This window comes from Grampus griseus (genome assembly GCF_964374135.1).
Source record: "Grampus griseus genome assembly, chromosome: 1".
Taxonomy (NCBI): domain Eukaryota; kingdom Metazoa; phylum Chordata; class Mammalia; order Artiodactyla; family Delphinidae; genus Grampus; species Grampus griseus.
Window position 1 is genome coordinate 144615476 of NC_139017.1, and position 20207 is coordinate 144635682.

The window sequence follows — 20207 nt, forward strand, 5'->3', positions numbered from 1 at the left end:
GCCCATGCTCCAAACCACTATACGTACATATGCCACTTTGTATTATTAATGCAGGTCGTATTTCTATTGATCTCAACAATTATTGATAATACTTATTTTCCTATATTAATAAAGTTAATCTACTAAAGTTAATGAGTTGAACACAACAGTATAACTTACAGGGAAATAGAAAATTACAGTGTTTAAAAAGGGAGGCTTTTCCACTCCTAGGTGTATATCCAGGGGAAATGAAAAAATATGTTCACACAAAAACTTGTATACACATGTTCATAGCAACATTATTTATAATAGCCAAGGATGAAATAATCCAAAGTCTATCAACTGATGAATAGATGAACACAGTGTGACATTATCTATACAATGGAATATTTCAGTCATCAAAAGGAATGAAGTACTGATAGGTACTACAGCACAGATGAACTTAGAAAACGTTATGCTAAGTGAAAGAAGCAAGATGTAAGGCCACATATTGTTTGGTTTCATTTATATCAAATGTCCAGAATAGGCAAATCTACAGAGACAGAAAGTAGATTAGTTGCTGCCAAAGGCTAGGTTCTGGGGCCATGGAGAGTGACAGCTAATGGGTACAGAGATTTTTCGGGGGTTGATGAAAATATTGTAGAGTTAGATGGTGGTGATGGATGCAGACTTTGTGAATATCCTAAAAACCATGGAATTGTATACTTCAAAGGGATAAGTTTTATTGTATGTGAATCACATCTCAATTTTAAAAGGAGGAGGGGAAGCTTTTGGTGTTTGAACTTCAGCTTTGCTACTTGTTAGTTGTGTGATCTGGGCAAGTAACTATTTTTAGTGCCTCAAGTTTTTTTCTGTGTAAAGTGTGCTTAATAGTAGTACATTCTTCATGGAGTCATTGTAAAAATCATACATAAGAGCTCTTATTGTAGTGTCTTGTAAACAGGAAGCACTCAGTGTTAGAGACTGTTATTAATATTTCCAGTTTCAGCATGACCAAATGCGGGCAATTCTGGTTAGCTTTTATAAGATGAATTTTGTGTAAAAAATTGTTCAAATTTGGTATATGGAGTTAGAGTATGCCTCCTATCTTACTTTTGGTTTGTAAGTGAAATAGGAATAAAATGTTTGAAGTGTTAACATTAAGGCTTTTCTATGTGAGTGTCAATTTATGAATGCTAATCTAAACACCTGTATGTTTTTATTTTTAAATTTATAGATAGCCCACTTAAGTTCTTAATAACTAATGACAATGATTTTCGACATTGATTAAGTTTTATGGTATGATGTAGTTGAAATGTGAGAAAATATAGTTAAAAGTCAGTTATTTATAACGGGGGCACTTTGTAATTCATTTTTAAACTCTTATGCCAGTTTGGTTGATTACTTCACTGTCAGTGTAAAGTATGTTTTTAATTGATACAGATTCAGCGTTTGTTGGAAGCACAGTCTCTGCAGCCCTGTTCCCCTAAGACAACCACTGTTGAAGACACAGTGCAAGCTGCCAGACAAATGGAGTTGGTTTCCATGGAAGCACAATCTCCCCCTGCTTTGCACATGAGAAAAAGTGTAAGCATTGCTGTAAGCACAGGTAATTTCATTTTTTAAATTTGTACATGGTACACATAATGTCAAAACCAAGGTGATGAGAGTATAACTTAAGTCTTTGTGTAATTTTACTCTTTCTGAAAACTATACCTGAAAACAGATTGGAAACCATATAACATAATATATTGTTTGTTTTTGCTGCTTTCTCAAGATGAACCCCCAGTTCTAATGAGAGAAGTCATCTGTGGTTTGAGGGATCAGGGAAGGTTTCATCTATGCAGTGTTATTGATTCTGGGCTTTGAAGAGAATGTAGAATCTTGGTGGAATTGAGAGATGGCAGAACAGATGGTAGAGAAAATAGGGCTCAGTGGGGAAACACAGGGTTCTGAGTTGTCTGGTACTCTACACATTACTGTGTCATGGAGAGGCTTTACTGCATATTTCACAAAGCCATGTCTACTTCATTTGGTAAGCAAAATAGAAGGCCTTTTTTTTAAAAAATTTATTTTTGGCTGTGTTGGGTCTTTGTTGCAGCACGCGGGCTTTCTCTAGCTTCGGCGAGTGGGGGCTACTCTTCATTGCGGTGTGCAGGCTTCTCGTTGCGGTGGTTTCTCTTGTTGTGGAGCACGGGCTCTAGGCGCGCGAGCTTCAGTAGTTGTGGCACGCAGGATCAGTAGTTGTGGCGCACAGGCTTAGTTGCTCCGCAGCATGTGGGATCTTCCCGGACCAAGGCTTAAACCCGTGTCCCCTACATTGGCAGGTGGATTCTTAACCACTGCGCCACCAGGGAAGTCCTGACATTTGATTTTTAAATACTCGCCTGATATTATGTATGTCTGATACATCTCTAATATAGCATCATAAATATTGTATTTAAGAATCAAAATCAGAGAGCCTAGGGATTTGCATTTTATATATTTTCTCCTGTTTTTCAGAACAGCAGTTTTCAAAACACATATACACCCCAAATCATATTTAGAACCTTGATAGGTAAAACACATCATTTGAGAGCCACACCTCTTGAAGAGGTAGGGCCCAGAATGTCCTCTTTCCCTTTGTACCCCAGTTTTCTCTCTTTTCACCTTTCACTTACCTCTTCATGGCATTTCTGAGAAAATATAATCTGAAAACAGTTCTGGGTAATTGTGTTAAACTAATATAGCTAGTGTTACTTAACAAAGGTTTGTCAGAGAATTATTTTTATAAGTGAATGTTTGTTTCAGTATCTGTTAAATCATCTAACGTCTAGGTGCCAGCTTGTTTTGGAATGCGGCAGGTGATGATCAAGAGCCTGAATCTCAGCTGAGACAAGATGATACCAAGATTTCCAGTGAGGACATGAATTTTTCTGTCGATATTAATAATGAAGTCACAAGTACTCCTGGTAGTGCATCTTCATTAAAAGCTGTTGATATTCCCAGTTTTGAAGAGAGCAACATTGCTGTGGAAGAATTTAATCAGCAACTTTCTATATCCAAGTAAGATCTCTTTGATTCAGTATTCATCTTACCTCTTTTTTTCTTTTTAAATTCTAATATTCTTCTGGTACTCTAACTCAGAAACTGTTTGTTTTCTAAAAGTATTTTCATTGGTGTCTTTCCTAATGTGATTCCTATGTAACAGACAATTCTTTTCTCTTTTTTTTGAATTTTCTTTTTTGGCCGCATTGCGTGGCATGCGGGATCTTAGTTCCCTGACCAGGGATTGAACCTGTGCCCCCTTCAGTGGAATCGAGGAGTCCTAACCACTGGACCATCAGGGAATTCCCTGTAACAGATAATTCTGAGCCTTCTAGAACCATTCCCAGATGTCGCTCACTGGATGTGTAAAACAGTCTGGCTGAATCAGAACATTTGAAGAAAATTTCAAAAATATGTATGCTCAGGCCTCACTGTAGAGATTCTGATAACACTAGATCCCAGTTGGAGCTGGGGTCCTGAATTTTGTAAATTTTTAAAGATTTACCATATTGCAATTATATATGTATAGCTAAGTCTTTATTTCTGAGAGATACAACCTGTTACCTGAGATATACTTCAGAATAAGCTGGTGGGGATGAAATGGCTAGGGGTATAGTTGAAGTAAGGTAGACTGAGTAGGTAATTTTAAAAAGTGATGGTACATAATGATTTGTTAAACTATTCCCTCTTGTGTCTGAAATTTTTCATTATGAAATTTTCATTAAAAAAAGATAAGGATTGTGAAGTAATTTAGATCCTTAGCAAATTTGGAAATAAATTCAACAAATATTCTTTGAGTTTCTGGTATGTGCTGCCACAGAACTAGGCCCTAGAGATTGAGCAGTAGGTCAGACAAAGCTCCTGACATCATGGAATTTCCATGAGTTGTAGAGACAAACAGTAACCACATCGGCAGGAAATCATATAATTTCATATAATGACAACTGCCTGAAGAAAATAAACCAGGGTGACTAAGTGGAGTGTAACTGGGATAGTGGCATGGGAGTGAGGAGGCATTATTAAGTAGGGTGGTGAAAGAAGCCTTCCCTGAGGGGGTAACATTTGAGCAGTGGCTTGAATGATGAGAAGAAGCCAACCATGACAATATCTGGCAAAGAGTGTTCCAGGTGGAGGAAATGGCAAGTGTAGACCCTGAGGTGTGCCTGAGCTTGAGAGTTCCAGAAACAAGCAGGAAAGCCATTGTGGCTGAACTTAGTGACTGAGAGAGCACAGGAAATATGGTCAGAGATAACAGGCAGGAACCAAATTATGTAGGGCTTTGTAGGTTGTAAAAAGGAGTTCTGAATTTATTTTGTGTTCATTAGAACCAGGGAGGATTTTAAATGATGGGCTGGTATGATCTGATTTTCTTTTTTTAAAGGCCATTCTAGCTGTTTTGTGGCAAGTGAACTGATGAGGATTAAGAGTGGAAGTAGGGAGACTCGTTAATAGACTAAAGACCAAGTGAGGTGAAGGTGCCTCGGAATTGACTGTGGTGGAAGGGATCAGGTGTAGAATAAATGTTAAAGGTAGTGCAATAATGTAAGTTAAAACACTACAGGGTAATATATCACATGAAACAGTTTTAAAAGAGGTGAATTCAGTGGTGGGGGTGGCATGGGGCAGGCCGTTGATTACTTTTTAAAATTATAAGCCTTTTGATAATATTTGACATTTTAAATTATTCTGGTTACAATAATGATTAAAACAATAAATACACCCCTCCAGAAAACTAGAAATATTTATCTGCTTTGCTCAGTAGAGTATATGTCTTAACCTTACAATTCAATTAAGTACTCATAGTATGTACCACAAGTGTATTAAAAAGATCTGTATATGTGTCTCCCCGACTAGACTGAATTCCTACAGGATAGGGATCTTACTCATTTCTATATCTTTAGGACTTGACCCAGTGTCTGGTTCCCCATGTTAGCTCCTTCATAAACGTTCAGTGATAGGAAGAGCAATTTGGGGTGAGCCCCAAAATAAGTCCACATTTTATTTGGAATAATTATAGAAACTGAGAACAAAGAGGCATGAACTGTGGTTATCCTTATTTATTCTCCCTAACTTCTGTAAACTGTAGACTATCAGGAATTAGGAGGTTTTACCCCTGAAATAGTTTTTAAGTCAGAACTTTAAAAAGTCTCCAATCCAGGGACTTCCCTGACAGTCCACTTGTTAAGACTTTGCCTTCCAATATAGGGAGTGTGGGTTTGATCCCTGGTTGGGGAGCTAAGAGCCCACATGCCTCTTGGACAAAAAAACAAAACATAAAACAGGAGCAATGTTGTAACAAATTCAACAAAGACTTTAAAAATGATCCACATCAAAAAAAAAAAAAAAATCTCCAAGCCATTTTGGTTTTTAACTTCAGAAACAGATCTGAGTTCATTGATAGAATGCAGTTAATTGCTTTTTCAGGGCAATTAACTAACTCTGTTGATTCCAACATATAACAGATGTAAATCTGATTTTTGTTCAGCTTAATATATGACTTGGATTAAATAGTATCTCCAGTGTGGTATATGGTGGTTTGGGTGCTTCTTTAGGAGATTCTTCCCAAACATCTGGTCTGATTCATGCTGTGGTTCCCAGTGCTAAGTATTCATACGTGGCACCTGGCCACCTGGGTTCCCTGCCCTCTTTGGATGTCTTGCTGAATCAGTCTAATGTTAAAGCAGTTTGTGAAAGATAAATTTTTTGGCTTGCAGCATATATGATAATTGGTTGCTTTTTCCCAGGGGAGAGTGGTAGATGATATTTCTTTTGACACAAGCTTGCTTTTTTTTTTTAAGAAGTCGTGCTTTGGACATACCTACTAATACTTGCCATATTAGAATCATCTTTAAACAATTTTTTTTAATTTGAAATCTTTAATGTTTTGGTTCTTGTCTTCTTTTTTAGCTTTTATTTTTGTTTGGTAGGTTAGACACCAAGACACATATTTTTAAATTCTTGAAAATGCAATATAGTAGCGTGATTAAGAGCATGGTGCCGAACTGCCTGGATTTGAATCACAGCAGTGTGACCGTGGGCAGGCCTCATAATGTCTAGATGACTCTGTTTTCCTGTCTATAAATGGAGACGGTGAAAGTAGTACCTATCAGCATTGTAAAGATTAGATGAGTTGATGTATTTAAAACACATAGAATAGTACCAGAATTAGTACCTAATTATTGTCATCATTTAGCTAAAGGTAGAATCAGGCAAACTCAGTAACTGACATGGACTCTCCTTATAAAGTGCTTTTGCAAATGTTTGCATGATAAAAATCCTGCTCAGTACAAGTACTTTCCCAAAAAGCCATAAAATCTCTAAAGGCTGGATTTCTGCTTCTACATTTGAGTTTTGGTATTTTCACTAAAGTGAAATTAGTTAACATGGTTGAAGATAAAGGTTCAATGTGATATTTAGGAAGCAAGGGGATAGCAGCAGGAGATGAAGAGAACTAGCAGTTATGGAGCACCCACTATGTTTATCTGGTACTATGCTAGGTACTTTGTATCTCCTTTAATCCTGTCTCATGTTTTTCAACTCAGGGAGGTGGATATCATTTTTTGCATTTGATGAATGAGGAAACTGAGGCCCAGAGAGATTAAGAAATTTGCCCCAGACACAATGAACAAACTATATTATAAATGAGAATATATGTGACCTAAGAGATAAAAGGAAGTGCTAATGGGGGTTGAAAGAAGCAAGAGGACATACCCAGTTAAGGTTTTAGAATATCATAGAGGAAGCAAAGTTTTAAAATGTCCCTCAAGCAGTAGATAGGATTTTGATGAGAGTGTGCTAATTTAAAGGCATTAGAACAGTAAGTCTTGGCTCAGTGGCGCTTGAAAATACAGGTAAATTTGGGCCCTTCACCAATTCAGAATCTCTGAAGGGAGAAGTCCAAACAGTTGTATTTTTTAAAACTTTACAAGTGATATTGATTTGTAGCCAAGATTGAGAACTGTTCTGTTGTAGACAAAATTTATGGGCAGAATTCAGAGTACTGTTAGTAATCCAGTTTGTTCAGAATATAAAATAAAACAGGCATTGAAAGAGATTGGCTGAAAAGCCAAGTTGACTACCAAATTTCAGAGAGCTTTGACTGACAGTATAAGGAATTGTGTTTGTTTTAATAAACCTTTTAAGGTTTTTGCTTGTTTTTTTGTTGTTGTTGTAAAACAAAATAACATAGAATTTACCATCTTAACCATTTATATACAGCCAATCAAGATGAAATGCTTATCTAGTACCACTAAGAGCTGACGGTACAAACCAGAATGCTGCCGAGTCTTACCCCGTTCTCCCAAAGTTACTGCACTTCAAATATACACTAAAGATACCTTGATAACTAACACTTACTTTATATATGTATGTCCTTTCAAGCAGCTCTTCTCCACTTGTGGAAAAAGAACCTGATGTGCCTGTATTCTTTCCAAATCCTCTGCTGGCGGAGAGTGTAAGCATGTGCTTCCAAAGTGGACCAACAGAGGGTGCCACTAATAGCTCTGTAACATCAGGGGATCCCAAAACTGAGCAAGTAATGCAACCCTTGCCTCATCAACCATCTGATAACCAGAAACTATTCCAGGATGTGTTGGTAAGAAAATGTAAAGCATTTCATCTTTTGTGAGATGGTTATTTAGTCTAGGATATGTGAGTTAAGCCTTTCCTATCCTTAAACTGATTGGGACCTTGATATAAAAAGTTTTTCCCCAAATTAATGATATGTCACTTATTTCTTTTAGCTTTTCATAAATTATGATAACCTAAATTCAGTAACTCATTGTAAGCATGCCAGTCATCAGATACTTAGATAGCCAGGGAAAAAATGTCTTATTTTAAAAATATGTTGACATTATGCCAAATTCAAACTAAAGTTAGTACCAGAAAAATAAGCGAGAGTTTGCAGGAAACTTGAAAATTGGAAAGTAGTAGAATATTTATGATAATATTTACTGACTTTAGTTCAGATAAGCAGATTTTTATTGAATATTTAGCTTAGTATAAGAAAATGAACTAAGTGGATAATATACAGATGAATATGACCGTCTCTGCCTTTGAAAACCTATGGGAAATAGCCCATGGATACCAGTAACAAATAACTATAGGACAGGCTGAGAAGTGCTGTAAGCAAAGGCAATACACAATAAAAAGGGGTAATTCTGGTTGGAGGAAATAGTCATCTTGGAAAAGCTAGAATGTAAACTGGGACTTGAAGGTCGAATGACCGTGGCTGTCGCTTACCAATTGTAGACTTTGGAACATTTGATTTCTCCATTTATAATTGAAGGCTAATTAAACATATGTCATAGGGCCTTAAGTATTCATGAGTTAACACATATTTGTTATTTGCCTGCTAGGTCCTAGACTGGTGCTAGCAGCCGTGTGCTCAAGGGAATGAAATATGATTTAATGTCAGGAAGGCAGAGATAGGATCACAGGTCATTCTCATTCAAAGCGAGAAAAGAACGGAGTCAAATTCTCAAAGTAACATAAAGATCAAACTTATAACTCTGAAACATTATCATTTTTCAAATGAAGGCATGATTTTAAACTTTTGTTTATAAAGAATTTACTATAAATCCTTAAAAATACTTGAAATATTACTCAAATGATTTTAAATCTTTTGGTTTTAAAATGAACAAATTCTGAACAAACATTCTAAGTTTTCTGTAGGATCTGATGAAATCATTCATTCATTAAGATGGGCTTCTTTTATAAAAACTCCATAAAACTTGGCAAATGTATTTGATATTTTGTAGAATTTAGCAGGATAATATTTTGCTCTTCTCTGGCATTACTTACCACTATTATTTGCATTTTTGTTTCCTAAGACTGTTAATAGTGATTTTTCAAATATGTCCTTTTTCTTTTTTCATCAGGGTCAAGGGAACCACCTATTGAATAACTCCCACAAGGAAACTGAGCAGCCATCCACCAAAGCAGTAATTATCAGTCACGAATGCACCAGAATGCAGAATGTTTACCATACTAAAAAAAAAAACCATGATTCAGAACCGGTGGACAAAGATTGTGTTCTTAATGCAACCCTTAAGCAACTAAGAAGCCTTGGAGTAAAAATTGATTCTCCTACTAAAATGAAGAAAAATGTACATAAAGTGGATCATGCCAGGTAACTTTAAAATTTGTTTTAAAAGATAAAGAAAAATTTAAATGTATTGCAGCTGTCTCATGAAAAAAGGTATAAGCTTGCCACTCAATTCAATTGGCTTATCCTTTTTTCAGGGTCTACTATATGATGAATATAAGAGATTGTTTCTACCCTTTAGATTTTTCTAGTAGAGGAGCAGGTTATATACCTAAGTAACTTGAGGGATATTGGCCAACAATATGCTCTGGGAGTCTTATAGAAAGAGAAATGAGCTTTTGCTCATTTTTGATGTCTGGAAAAGTTTTCCTGGAGGTGATGGAGTCTGCGCCAGCTACTGGATGTACAGTTAATGCAGTTATGCCATCTAAAAGGCAAAAACATTCCTTTTTGTGCGACTCCCCTGGTGGCACAGTGGTTAAGAATCCGCCTGCCAATGCAGGGGACACGGCTTCGAGCCCTGGACCGGGAAGATCCCACATGCCGTGGAGCAGCTAAACCCGTGCACCACAACTACTGAGCCTGCGCTCTAGAGCCCACGAGCCACAACTACTGAGCCTGTGTGCTACAACTACTGAAGCCTGCACGCCTAGAGCCCATGCTCTGCAACAAGAGAAGCCACTGCAATGAGAAGCCCACATACCACAACGAAGAGTAGCCCCCTCTCGCCGCAACTAGAGAGAAAGCCTGCACGTAGCAACGAAGACCCAACGCAGCCCAAAGTAAATAAATTTTAAAACAAGATTATTTCCTTTAAAAAAAAATTCCTTTTTGTAGAAATGTGTTTTGAAGAATATAGTTATATGAACCTTACTTATTTCTCACCAGTTCCAACTGGCCATGTTCTTCTGTTTAGATTCCTCTTCATCAAAGATCACCTCAACACATACTTGTTTTAAAGAGGATAAAATCTTGAAATTATGTTATTAAGGCTAGTGTGCTTTCTATTAATTATTTTTGATGTCATTTTCTAGTTACAAAAATAATACAATTTCATGATTTAAAAAAATATCAAATAACATGCAAGAATATCAGATAGAATGCAAAAGCCCCCACGTCCCAGACTCCTCAGTCTGACTCCTCCTAGATTATTTCTCTTAACTGTTTCTTTGGTATTCTTCTAGAAATGCTCTAGGCATGTTCAAGTATGTTTCTGTGTGATAAGTGTTGCAATTTGGGGTTTTTGCTTAACGTTATATCTTAGGTACTTTTCTTTATAGGTATATGCAGTTCTTTCTCATGCATTTAAACAGCTGGATAATATTCTGTTGTGCCCATGTACTATAATATAGTGAACCCAAGTTCTCTATTAATGGACTTTTAGGCTGAATCTCTTATTTCTTATCTCAAACAATGCTAAGTGAACATCATTCTACATATACTTGTACAAGTGTCTTTGTAGGATAAATTCCTGGAAATAGGCAGGATCAAAGGATATGTGCATCTGAAGTTTTGGTAGATGTTGCCATTGCCGACCAAAATAGTTTTACTAGTTTATATGCCTACCACCAGTGTAGGAATGAGTCTAGCATTTTTGAAGGTTTTATTTCAATACTCTTGGGATAGAGGCTATATACATCTGTTAAAATGCATAAATCACCCTGCTATCTGTGTGGAGCCCTTACGTTTTGGTATGGCTGCCTGTAGGGAATAGTTTTTTTGTTTGTTTGTTTGTTTGTTTGTTTTTGCCGTACACGGGCCTCTCACTGTCATGGCCTCTCCCGTTGCGGAGCACAGGCTCCGGACGCGCAGGCTCAGCGGACATGGCTCACAGGCCCAGCCGCTCCGCGGCATGTGGGATCTTCCCGGACCGGGGCACGAACCCGTGTCCCCTGCATCGGCAGACGGACTCTCAACCACTGCGCCACCAGGGAAGCCCGGGAATAGTTTCTAAGTAATGTATTTCTTCATAGTGGCCACCCTGTTTTAATCTCTTAAGTATGAAACATTGAAATGAATAAATTTTCAGTATATAATGAACTTGATTCTGTTTTTAAATGCCTATAATGAAATGGAAAGTAACGCCTTTTTGATGTATCAGTGTGGAGTAGTCACATTCTTCTCTTTATTTAAATGACAGTTTATATTATAAATTTATGCTATAAAAATAATACATGCTCGGGGTTGGAATTTTACAAAGTGAAGAAAATGTCATCTGAACTAATAACACCCAAAGAAAATTAGGAAACATAGTTGCTGTTTTACTATATATATAATTTTGTTTATTTTTCTTTACTTACCATTACAAAATAGACATTTTCATTTAATATTGTGGGCTGTTCCCATTTTTAAAATTCAATTACCTATATGAGTTGAAAAATCCATAGATATACATTCATAGATAGGATTTTAGTTTCATGTAAGATGATTTTCTCAAGGAAGTAAAAGCTGATGTGAAAAAAATTATTTTCAGTTCAAAACAATATATTAAATTAATCATTTCCATAGAGGGGTAAACTGGCTAAAATTTTACAATGATATAGCTATATCTTCACATGAAAACTTTTTTTAAAAAGCTTTATTTTATGTTATAAATTGTGTAAAATATTGTAGAGCTTTGGAAATAGAGTTTGTTTTGTTTCCATTGTCAAAGTAATATGTTTATTTTGGAAACCTTGGAAAATTTAGAAAAGTAGACAAGGAAAACTCATATTCAGGGGAATTCCCTAGTGGTCCAGTGGTTAATACTATGTGCTTTCCCTACTGAGGACCTGGGTTCGATCCCTGGTCGGGGAACTAAGATCCCACAAGCCGCGAGGCCAAAAAAAACAAAACAAAACATATTCATACCAACTAACTTCATTTACTATTAAAAATTTTGCTTTTGTATTTCCTTTTATTTTTCTAAAATAATTTTAACAGCAACCATTTATTGAGTGCTCATAATGTATGAGGAACTGTGCTGAAGTTTTATGCAACATTATTTCAGTTAATCCTTGCAATAATCTGTGTGATAGATACTATTATTATACATGTGTTATAGATGAGGAAATTAAGTACCAATTTACTCAAGACCCCACACCTGTAATTTTAAACCTACTCTTCTAACTCCAAAGTCCATAGTTTTTTTGTTTTGTTTTGTTTTTTTACTATTTTGCTCTATGCTTATTGCTTGTTTAAGTTTTTGGGGGGGTCTTAACGGTGGTGTATATTTTGCTGCTTTGTGTTTTGACCATACTGTATATACCCTCCCAAAAAAATGTTTTTGGTTTTACACTGGAAAATAATCACGTTTTCAAAGTTGTTGTAACGTCTTCTAAGCATCATCTTTAGTGGGGAACTAATAAACCAGTAAGTAGGGCATAGTATTTGTTTACTTAACCCTTCCCCTCTTGTCAGAACTGAGTCAGATTTTTTTCAATGTCTACTATTTTAAATATTGCTATGATAAACATCCTTTTGCCAAGATTGCATTTTTTAGGTTTAGGATTATTTCCTTAGACTAGAGTCTCAGAAGTAGAAAGACTAAGTCAAATGGTAGGAAAATTTTAAGGCTGTCACTACATTGCTTTCTGAAAGAGTAAGATTTTTACCTTCCTACCAGCTATATGTGTTAGTAGTTCACCAATACTTTTACTCATTTTACTTCAATAAATATACAATGAGCTGCTACTGTGAGCCAGCTATGAGAAATATCATGGTATACAAGATAACCTAGGAAAGACATCTTTCCCCTCATAGATCTTATAGTTCAGTGGAGAAGATGCACAAATAAATAGTCAATTATAAAATACTCTGATACCTGCTATGAAAAGGAAGGATATAGTATATCATGGAAGCACATAGGAGAGGTACCTAGCATATTTTCATACTGTATTATAATTACCCTATATTAAAATTGACCATTTTAAAGATCTGTGCTAAATTAGACCAAAAATTCTTAAATTATCTTTAATTTATATTTTATGCATTATTAATGGATTCTCTATGTTATTGTGATTAAAAATGAAACTGCACTGAAACTATTTCTCTAACACATATAAGTCATATTTTGTTGTCAGTAGTCTTAGGCTGAGAGGAGATTCCAAGCATAAGACTATCTAAAGCCTACCTAATTAATTCACGTTGTTTCACAGTTTGTCTTGAACTTAGTTCTTTTAGTATAATCTCCTACCACTCTCTACCAAATTCCAGTTTACCCCTCTTTGGCATTTGCAAAGTTCCTTGCTGTTAGTTTTACCTGGGATGCTCTTTTTTATCTTTCTGCTTGCCAGAATCCTTATCCTTCAAAGCTGAACTCAGACGTCACCTCCTTTGTCAATGTTTCTGGGACCCCTCACCAGAATATTGATGTTTTGTACTCTCAGAGTACCTTGTTTCTAATAAATTATATAGCATGTTCTTGTGATAGCCTTTCCAGCAAGATTGTGAGTTTTATCTATCTGTGAATCCTCATTGCTTCTACCACATTTGGTGGGTCTTCATGGATTGATAAAGGAAGGAAATCCAAACTACTCGGGTCATCACTGAGGTTTACAATGAATGCCTTATTTTTATAAGTACCTCTGTAATACTTATTGTCAGTATTTATGGCCTTGTGTTGTTATCTTTTAACAGATATTGGTATAATATAGTTGGTGTGCTGAAAGTTCATAAGGCAGTTGTTTAGAATTTAAGACACATTTTTCCTATAGAAATAGTGTATAAATTGTAGTTTGGTATTCCAGAAAAGTAATCTTTGTAATCCTTGTAATGCCTGTTGTTGTCCTAGTTCTATAAACCAGCTACCTTTGTCATTGTACCTATGTGAAAACTTATTTCACGTTCCAGTTCTGGACTGCAGGAGCATATCTTCTAGCCAGAAGAGTAGCTGAGACAGGGGAAGGAAGATTTCCTTTCTGTTTTCCTGTTCCGTAACACTGCAGATTAAGAAGGTCCAAAAACAGGAAAACAATGAAAGAAGGTCCCAGACATACCTAGAAATTGTAGGGAAGATGGAGGACTGGCAGCAGCCTCTACAGGCATATTCCCAATTGGAGTGACCTTTTGAATTCAAAACAGATCCTTAGCAGTCTCTCTAGTTATTTCCTTGCTCTCTACTTGAAAATGGTATGTTTCCTCTAGTTGAAAACCCTATGTAGGATAAGTAGGAGGTAACTAATTGGGATTCAAACAGGACAGTAGTCAGGGTTGGTTTTCATCTTTAAGTAAGCTGGAATCGTTCCCTTAATTGTTGGCATGTGACTCTCATATTTAAACATAAATGGACTCTCATCATCCTTTTGTGACTGTATATCTAATGAGATTCTAATATAGTATATCTGTGATCAAGGCTTTTAGGATTTGATCAGTGGAATGGCCTACTTTTGCTTTTCATCTTAATTACACTAGTGTTTATATGCATTTGTCCTGAGTATTATTGATTTGTTTTGTTTTCAAAGTAATGGTGTTTCCTCCAGACCCCAAATCGAAACTAGCTAGCTGTGTTGGACAATGAAACTTGAAGAACCTTTTGAACTGGTATTGATTGTTTTCATGGATTTATATAGATCTTTTAACCATTCTATAAAAGATCTATTATTACTCAGCCATAAAAAAAGAATGAAATAATGCCATTTGTAGCAACATGGATGGACTTAGAGGTTATCATATTAAGTGAAGTATGACAGAGAAAAACAAACATCGTATGATATCACCTATATGTGGAATCTAAAAAAAATGACAGAAATGAACTTACTTATAAAACAGAAATAGACTCACAGACATAGAAAATAAACTTATGGTTACCAAAGGGGATGGGGGGAGGAGATAAATTAGGAGTTTGGGATTAACGTATGCATATTACTGCATATAAAATAGATAAACAACAAGGATCTACTGTACAGCTCAGGGAACTATATTCAATATCTTATGATAACCTATAATGGAAAAGACTCTGAAAAAGAATATATATATAAATAACTGAATCACTTTGCTGTACACCTGAAACTAACACAACATTGTAAATTAGCTATACTTCAATTTTTAAAAATGGTTTAAAAGAAAAGATCTAATTCAAATTAGATCTACTTTTTCTTAATATTTAACATTTTGAATTAGAAGTTTTTATTTGCCTTCATATTGTTTACATTAATATTATCTATAGATATATTTTTAATATGTACAAGTCTGATTTAATATGCAAATTGCTTATAATTTTGAGGAAATAGGCAAAGAAAGTAGAAAAATGACTTTATATTCAGAAGATATTAGCACTATGAATATATCATAAAAGAATAATATCTAGATAGATTGGTACTATCTCTTCCATCTTATTAAGACAGTCTCCAAAGCAGTAAATACCAAGAAGGTTGAGGAAGAATTCCAAGGTAGTTATAAAGAACAGCATTATTAAGCACATTCTTCCATTGTTTGGTAATGACATCACTGGTTTTAGGGGATATTGATGGTTGAAAATAGTTTCTTCAGAATTTCAGGTACTTGTGAGAATAAAAATACCTGATAGTTATTTGGGTTTTGTGAGGGTAGGGATGCAGGCAGTGGCTGGCATGTATAGAACAGCTGAATTTCTTCGTTGGATGGTATGGAAAGTCATAGCATATTGTTTGACTGGAATATAATAATAATATACTATATTGTAATATTATATATATAATATAATAGTACACAGAGGACTCTGATTTTTAGGGAATAGAAAAACTCTGATAGCAAAATACAAATTGCTGAATACAGTGTAGTGAAACAGTGGTTATAGAGTCCCAGAGAGTAAGGCAGACCTGGGCTCAGCTTGCCAGTTACTAGCTGTTCAACTTAGGGAAATTAGTTAAAATCTCTATTCCTTAGTTTTCTCAACTGTAAAATAAAGATAATAATACCTATTCATTCAGTAAATATTTATTGAATGCCTACCCTGTGCCAGGCACTGTTCCAGGCACCAAGGATACTGCAGTGGTGGGGGAAAGAGACAAAAAATCCCTTGCCCTCATGGATTTTCATGAGGGAGCTAGACTATAAATAAGAACTGTGAGTTAAATATATAGGTAGCCATAAGTGCCGAGGAGAAAACAGAAAAGTAGGGGAAGAGAAATGTGAATTGTTGTAATGGAGAATAAGTTTGAAATACATGATAGGGACAACCTCCCAGAGAAAGGTTTCTGCAAGGATTAAATAAGGCACTGAATGTTTAGCAGAGTGCCTAGCACATAATAAGGCATCAATAAAAATTAGCAGCTATTATTGTATATGTGATATACAGGAAAAGGCAAGTCAGTTGATTACTGTTAATGAGATACACCAGCCAAAGTGAGTGAGGATTATATCTAACAAAAGAAAATTGGTGTATACACACACACACGCACACATGTCCATATCCAGAGAGTGGTTGATATTTTTCATTCATTACAATGGAATCTCTTCAACTATGAACAATGTAACATTCTGAGCTACTCACCAAATCTTGTTATATTATCAGATGTGTTTTCTGTTTGATTTTATTTATTTTTATTTTACCAGTATTAAAAAGCTTTACATTTTGGGGTCTTATATTTGGTCTTAAAACCATAACTGATATAAATTTAGGAAAATTAATTTGTGTTCCACTTTCAGTCTTTGCATCATGGATTACCTTCTAGGTTATCATAGTTACCCCTTGAATGTATCTGGATCATCAAGACTTAGATGTCTGAGCTTTCAGATAAAAAGCACCATCAAGCTTAAAGCTGAAGACTTACTGTTACCTTCATAGAATGGAACATATTTACAATTACACTGTTTAGTACTCAAAATAAGATAAATGATGGCCTGCTCTGTTCTGTCTTTCAGTGTGTTGGCATGCATCAGCCCTGAAGCAGTGATCTCTGGATTAAACTGCATGTCATTTGCTAATGTTGGCATGAGTGGCTTAAGCCCCAACGGTGTGGATTTGAGCATGGAGGCAAATGCTATAGCTCTGAAATATTTAAATGAAAATCAGCTGTCACAACTGTCTCTCACTCGATCAAACCAAAATAACTGTGACTCATCTTTTAGTCTTCTACATATTAATACAGACAGAAACACAGTGGGCCTTAGTTTAATTTCACCAAACAACATGTCATTTGCAACCAAAAAATACATGAAGAGATATGGACTGATTCAAAGCAGTGACAATAGTGAAGATGAAGAGGAGCCTCCAAACAATACAGATACCAAGAGTGAACATTTAGTGAATCAAAACCTTACATGCATAGCTGAACAACTTGATTGTCAGAAAGAGCCTTCTAGGAATGCTTGGGAGATAACTACTTGTAACTGTGACTCCATGGGCACCCACACAGATATGCCAGTATTGAGAAATATTACAAATGAAGTTGTTCAGCCAAAAGCAACACCACAGTTGAATGAAAACCCAGATTTCTTATTAAAGAACCTTAAATCAAGTCCTGCAGTGAAACTCCGAACTGGAAAAGCAGAGTTCACCCAACATCCTGAGAAAGAAAATGTCAGGGACACTCCGATTTTTCCTGAAAGTTTGAAACCTTCTGACACTTTAAAGCAAATGAATAGTATGAATTCAGTAGGCACCTTCTTAGATGTGAAGCGTCTCAGACAGTTGCCAAAATTATTTTAAACTTTTAATTCCCCCGCCCTCCTGATATGAGGATGGGATGTCTCCTGAAGATACTTATGGAAGCCAGAGCCTTTTGATAGTTTTGGAATTCCTAGTCATTCTAGGGATCACTCTTTCTTGGTAGCAGCTGATGGCAAAGAGCTGAACAAGTGACCTGATTGTCTATGAGATGGCTGGCTATTAGGAGGGCTAAATGCCCTTTGTTCAAATAGTGGTGTTCAGCATCACTGGATTTTTTTTTTTTTTTAACAAATCCTAAGATCAGTTATTTCAACAAATTTAGATAAGCAGATGCTATCCAACTATGAATCTGAATTGCTCTTTTATACTGTACATTTTGAAAAGTAAGTCTGTTTTCCTAGCATTTTGCATCTACCCAGTATCACCAAAAGAATATAAAGTTATCATGACCCTGAGTAAATTAGCTAAATCAACCCTTATTGAATTTAAGGGGAAAGTTTTATTTTTAAAAGTAACTTAAGATCTTTTATACAAGGAGTATAGATGTTGTCTTAAGATGCATATTTGTTAAATACTGTGGAAGTAAAACTTTTGCACTCTTGTGGGTTGATGTTAATGTAACATTTTCAACATACAGCACTAGCGATCACATAATAAAATTATTGAGTATGAGTGTGTTTTATAAACTTTGTGAGTTTTTCAGATGTTTTAATATTTTTTAATGGAACTTAATAAAAATGTCTAGATTGACTACTTTCCTTTGTCCTCTGCTGTAGCATATCCTTCTCCACTTTTAAAAAAAAAACTTTTTAGACTCCCCAAAAATTACAAAAATGATACAGAGAGTTCAGGTGTACCCTTTATCCAGCAACCCCCAATGATAATATCTTATATAACCATAGTAAATGATCAAAACCAAGCAATTGACATTGGGTACAATATTAGTAACTAAACCACAGACTTTTCAGGTTTCACAAGTTGCTGCACTCATTTATTTACTTTTTGGTGTATAACTATGAAAATTTATCACTTATAGATTTGCATAACCACCACCACAATCAGCAGACAGAACTGTCCCATCATCACAAAGAAACTCCCTAGTTCTACTCTTTTAAAATACAGCCTCCCTCCAACACTAACTCCTGACAACCAATGATCTGTTCTCTATCACTGAAGTTTTGTCATTTTGAGAATGCTAATATAAATGGAATCATAGTATGTAATTTCTTGAAATTGGTTTTCACTCAGCATAATATCCTTGAGATCCATCCAGCTTGTTTAGTGCATCAGTAGTTGCTTCCTTTCCTCACCTTCTTAAGAAATAAGTTTTAAATTGTTATTTCTGAACGTAAATGAAAAAGTCCTCATTCACTTGAGAGAGAAAGCTCTTCTGCTGAAGTTAAATTAAGACGTCGTTGCCTTATATCAAAATTTGATATGTAAACTGGAGAGAAATGGACTTTGGGTCTCTAACTACCCAGCTGGGGCCTTCTAAGGTAATAATCTGATGAAACAATTTATACTTAGCCAGCCAAAGTATGGCAACATGATGCTCTCTGCTGTTCCCCACTGGAGCCAGGCACCAGTTAGTGTACACTTCCCTGTTACATTGCCCTTTCAGGTTAAAATCAAGATATAGAAATGTCACTGATGGTGATTCTCTGTGTTTACCTTTGTTCCCATTGGCAATGTCTGGGGCTTCGGTTATTTTAATAAATATTTTAAAAATCCACTTATAGGTTTCATTGGAGTAAATTTTTAAGTAATGGAATTGTCATCGCCACTTCAAGTGTGTTCTGTTTCACTTTAGCCCTCAGTGTTTCACCCAAGAAGTGGGTGTAAGTACAATTTATATTGCATATTATTTAAAAAACTGAGAGAATGCTGATGCACTGACAGCCTCATTAACTATACCATTATCTCTGGGAATCCTGTAATTTTCACACCAAACAAGAAGCTCTCTATCTGAGCAATAAAAACTGAACTCAAGGCTTTTTAGGCTTTTTTTTTTTAGCAATAAAAACTGAACCCAAGGCTTTTAATTCCATCACTACTGTTAGCACATCTAATTCAAGGCCTCTGATAAGACACTTAAGCAGTTTTGGAGACTGAATTTAGACTGTAGATTAATTCAATAAAACATGTCTCCTACTAACATCCAGAGAAGAGGGACCATCACTGAAGCCTCTCTAGAAGTTCTCTAAGAAGAGAACTCACTCTGGAAGTTATCTGACAAATTAGCTATCTACAATAGCTTTTCGGCATCTTTGGAAACAGCATTAATACGGGAAAAGTTGGATGAAAAGACTTTGGAGATGATTGCCTCTCAAGTGACGTTTGTCTGAATTTCTTTCTTTCATCCAGTCCCACAGAATACTGTTTATAGATATGTGGGCGCTACGTCAAATGGAATAAGGAAATGATGGAGCTTCTATTACCTGGGAAAGAAACCTGTTAGTCTAGGTCCTGGCCAGTCGGCACCTCCACACCCTTCATCAAATGTCCCTTCACTCAACCTCTGAGCCCCTTGATGGTTAATTACTCTATGCTCACTTGTCCTCTGCCTTTCCCTGCCTGTGCTAAATAAGCTCCAGAGAAGTGGATGTA

The 20207-nt window shown here is 35.8% G+C and overlaps 1 protein-coding gene across 1 annotated transcript in view; it reads left to right on the forward strand.

The window, feature by feature from the left end:
- The window catches only part of STIL (STIL centriolar assembly protein), a 54087-nt gene extending 35740 nt beyond the window's left edge, over positions 1-18347 (forward strand). Inside the window, exons 14-18 of the mRNA XM_082680898.1 lie at positions 1402-1567; positions 2775-3003; positions 7366-7579; positions 8865-9115; positions 16853-18347. Of these exons, the coding sequence (XP_082537024.1) occupies positions 1402-1567; positions 2775-3003; positions 7366-7579; positions 8865-9115; positions 16853-17639 (1647 nt within the window). The 3' untranslated portion in view covers positions 17640-18347. The remainder of the gene's footprint in view (positions 1-1401; positions 1568-2774; positions 3004-7365; positions 7580-8864; positions 9116-16852) is intronic.
- Positions 18348-20207: the final 1860 nt, after the last annotated feature.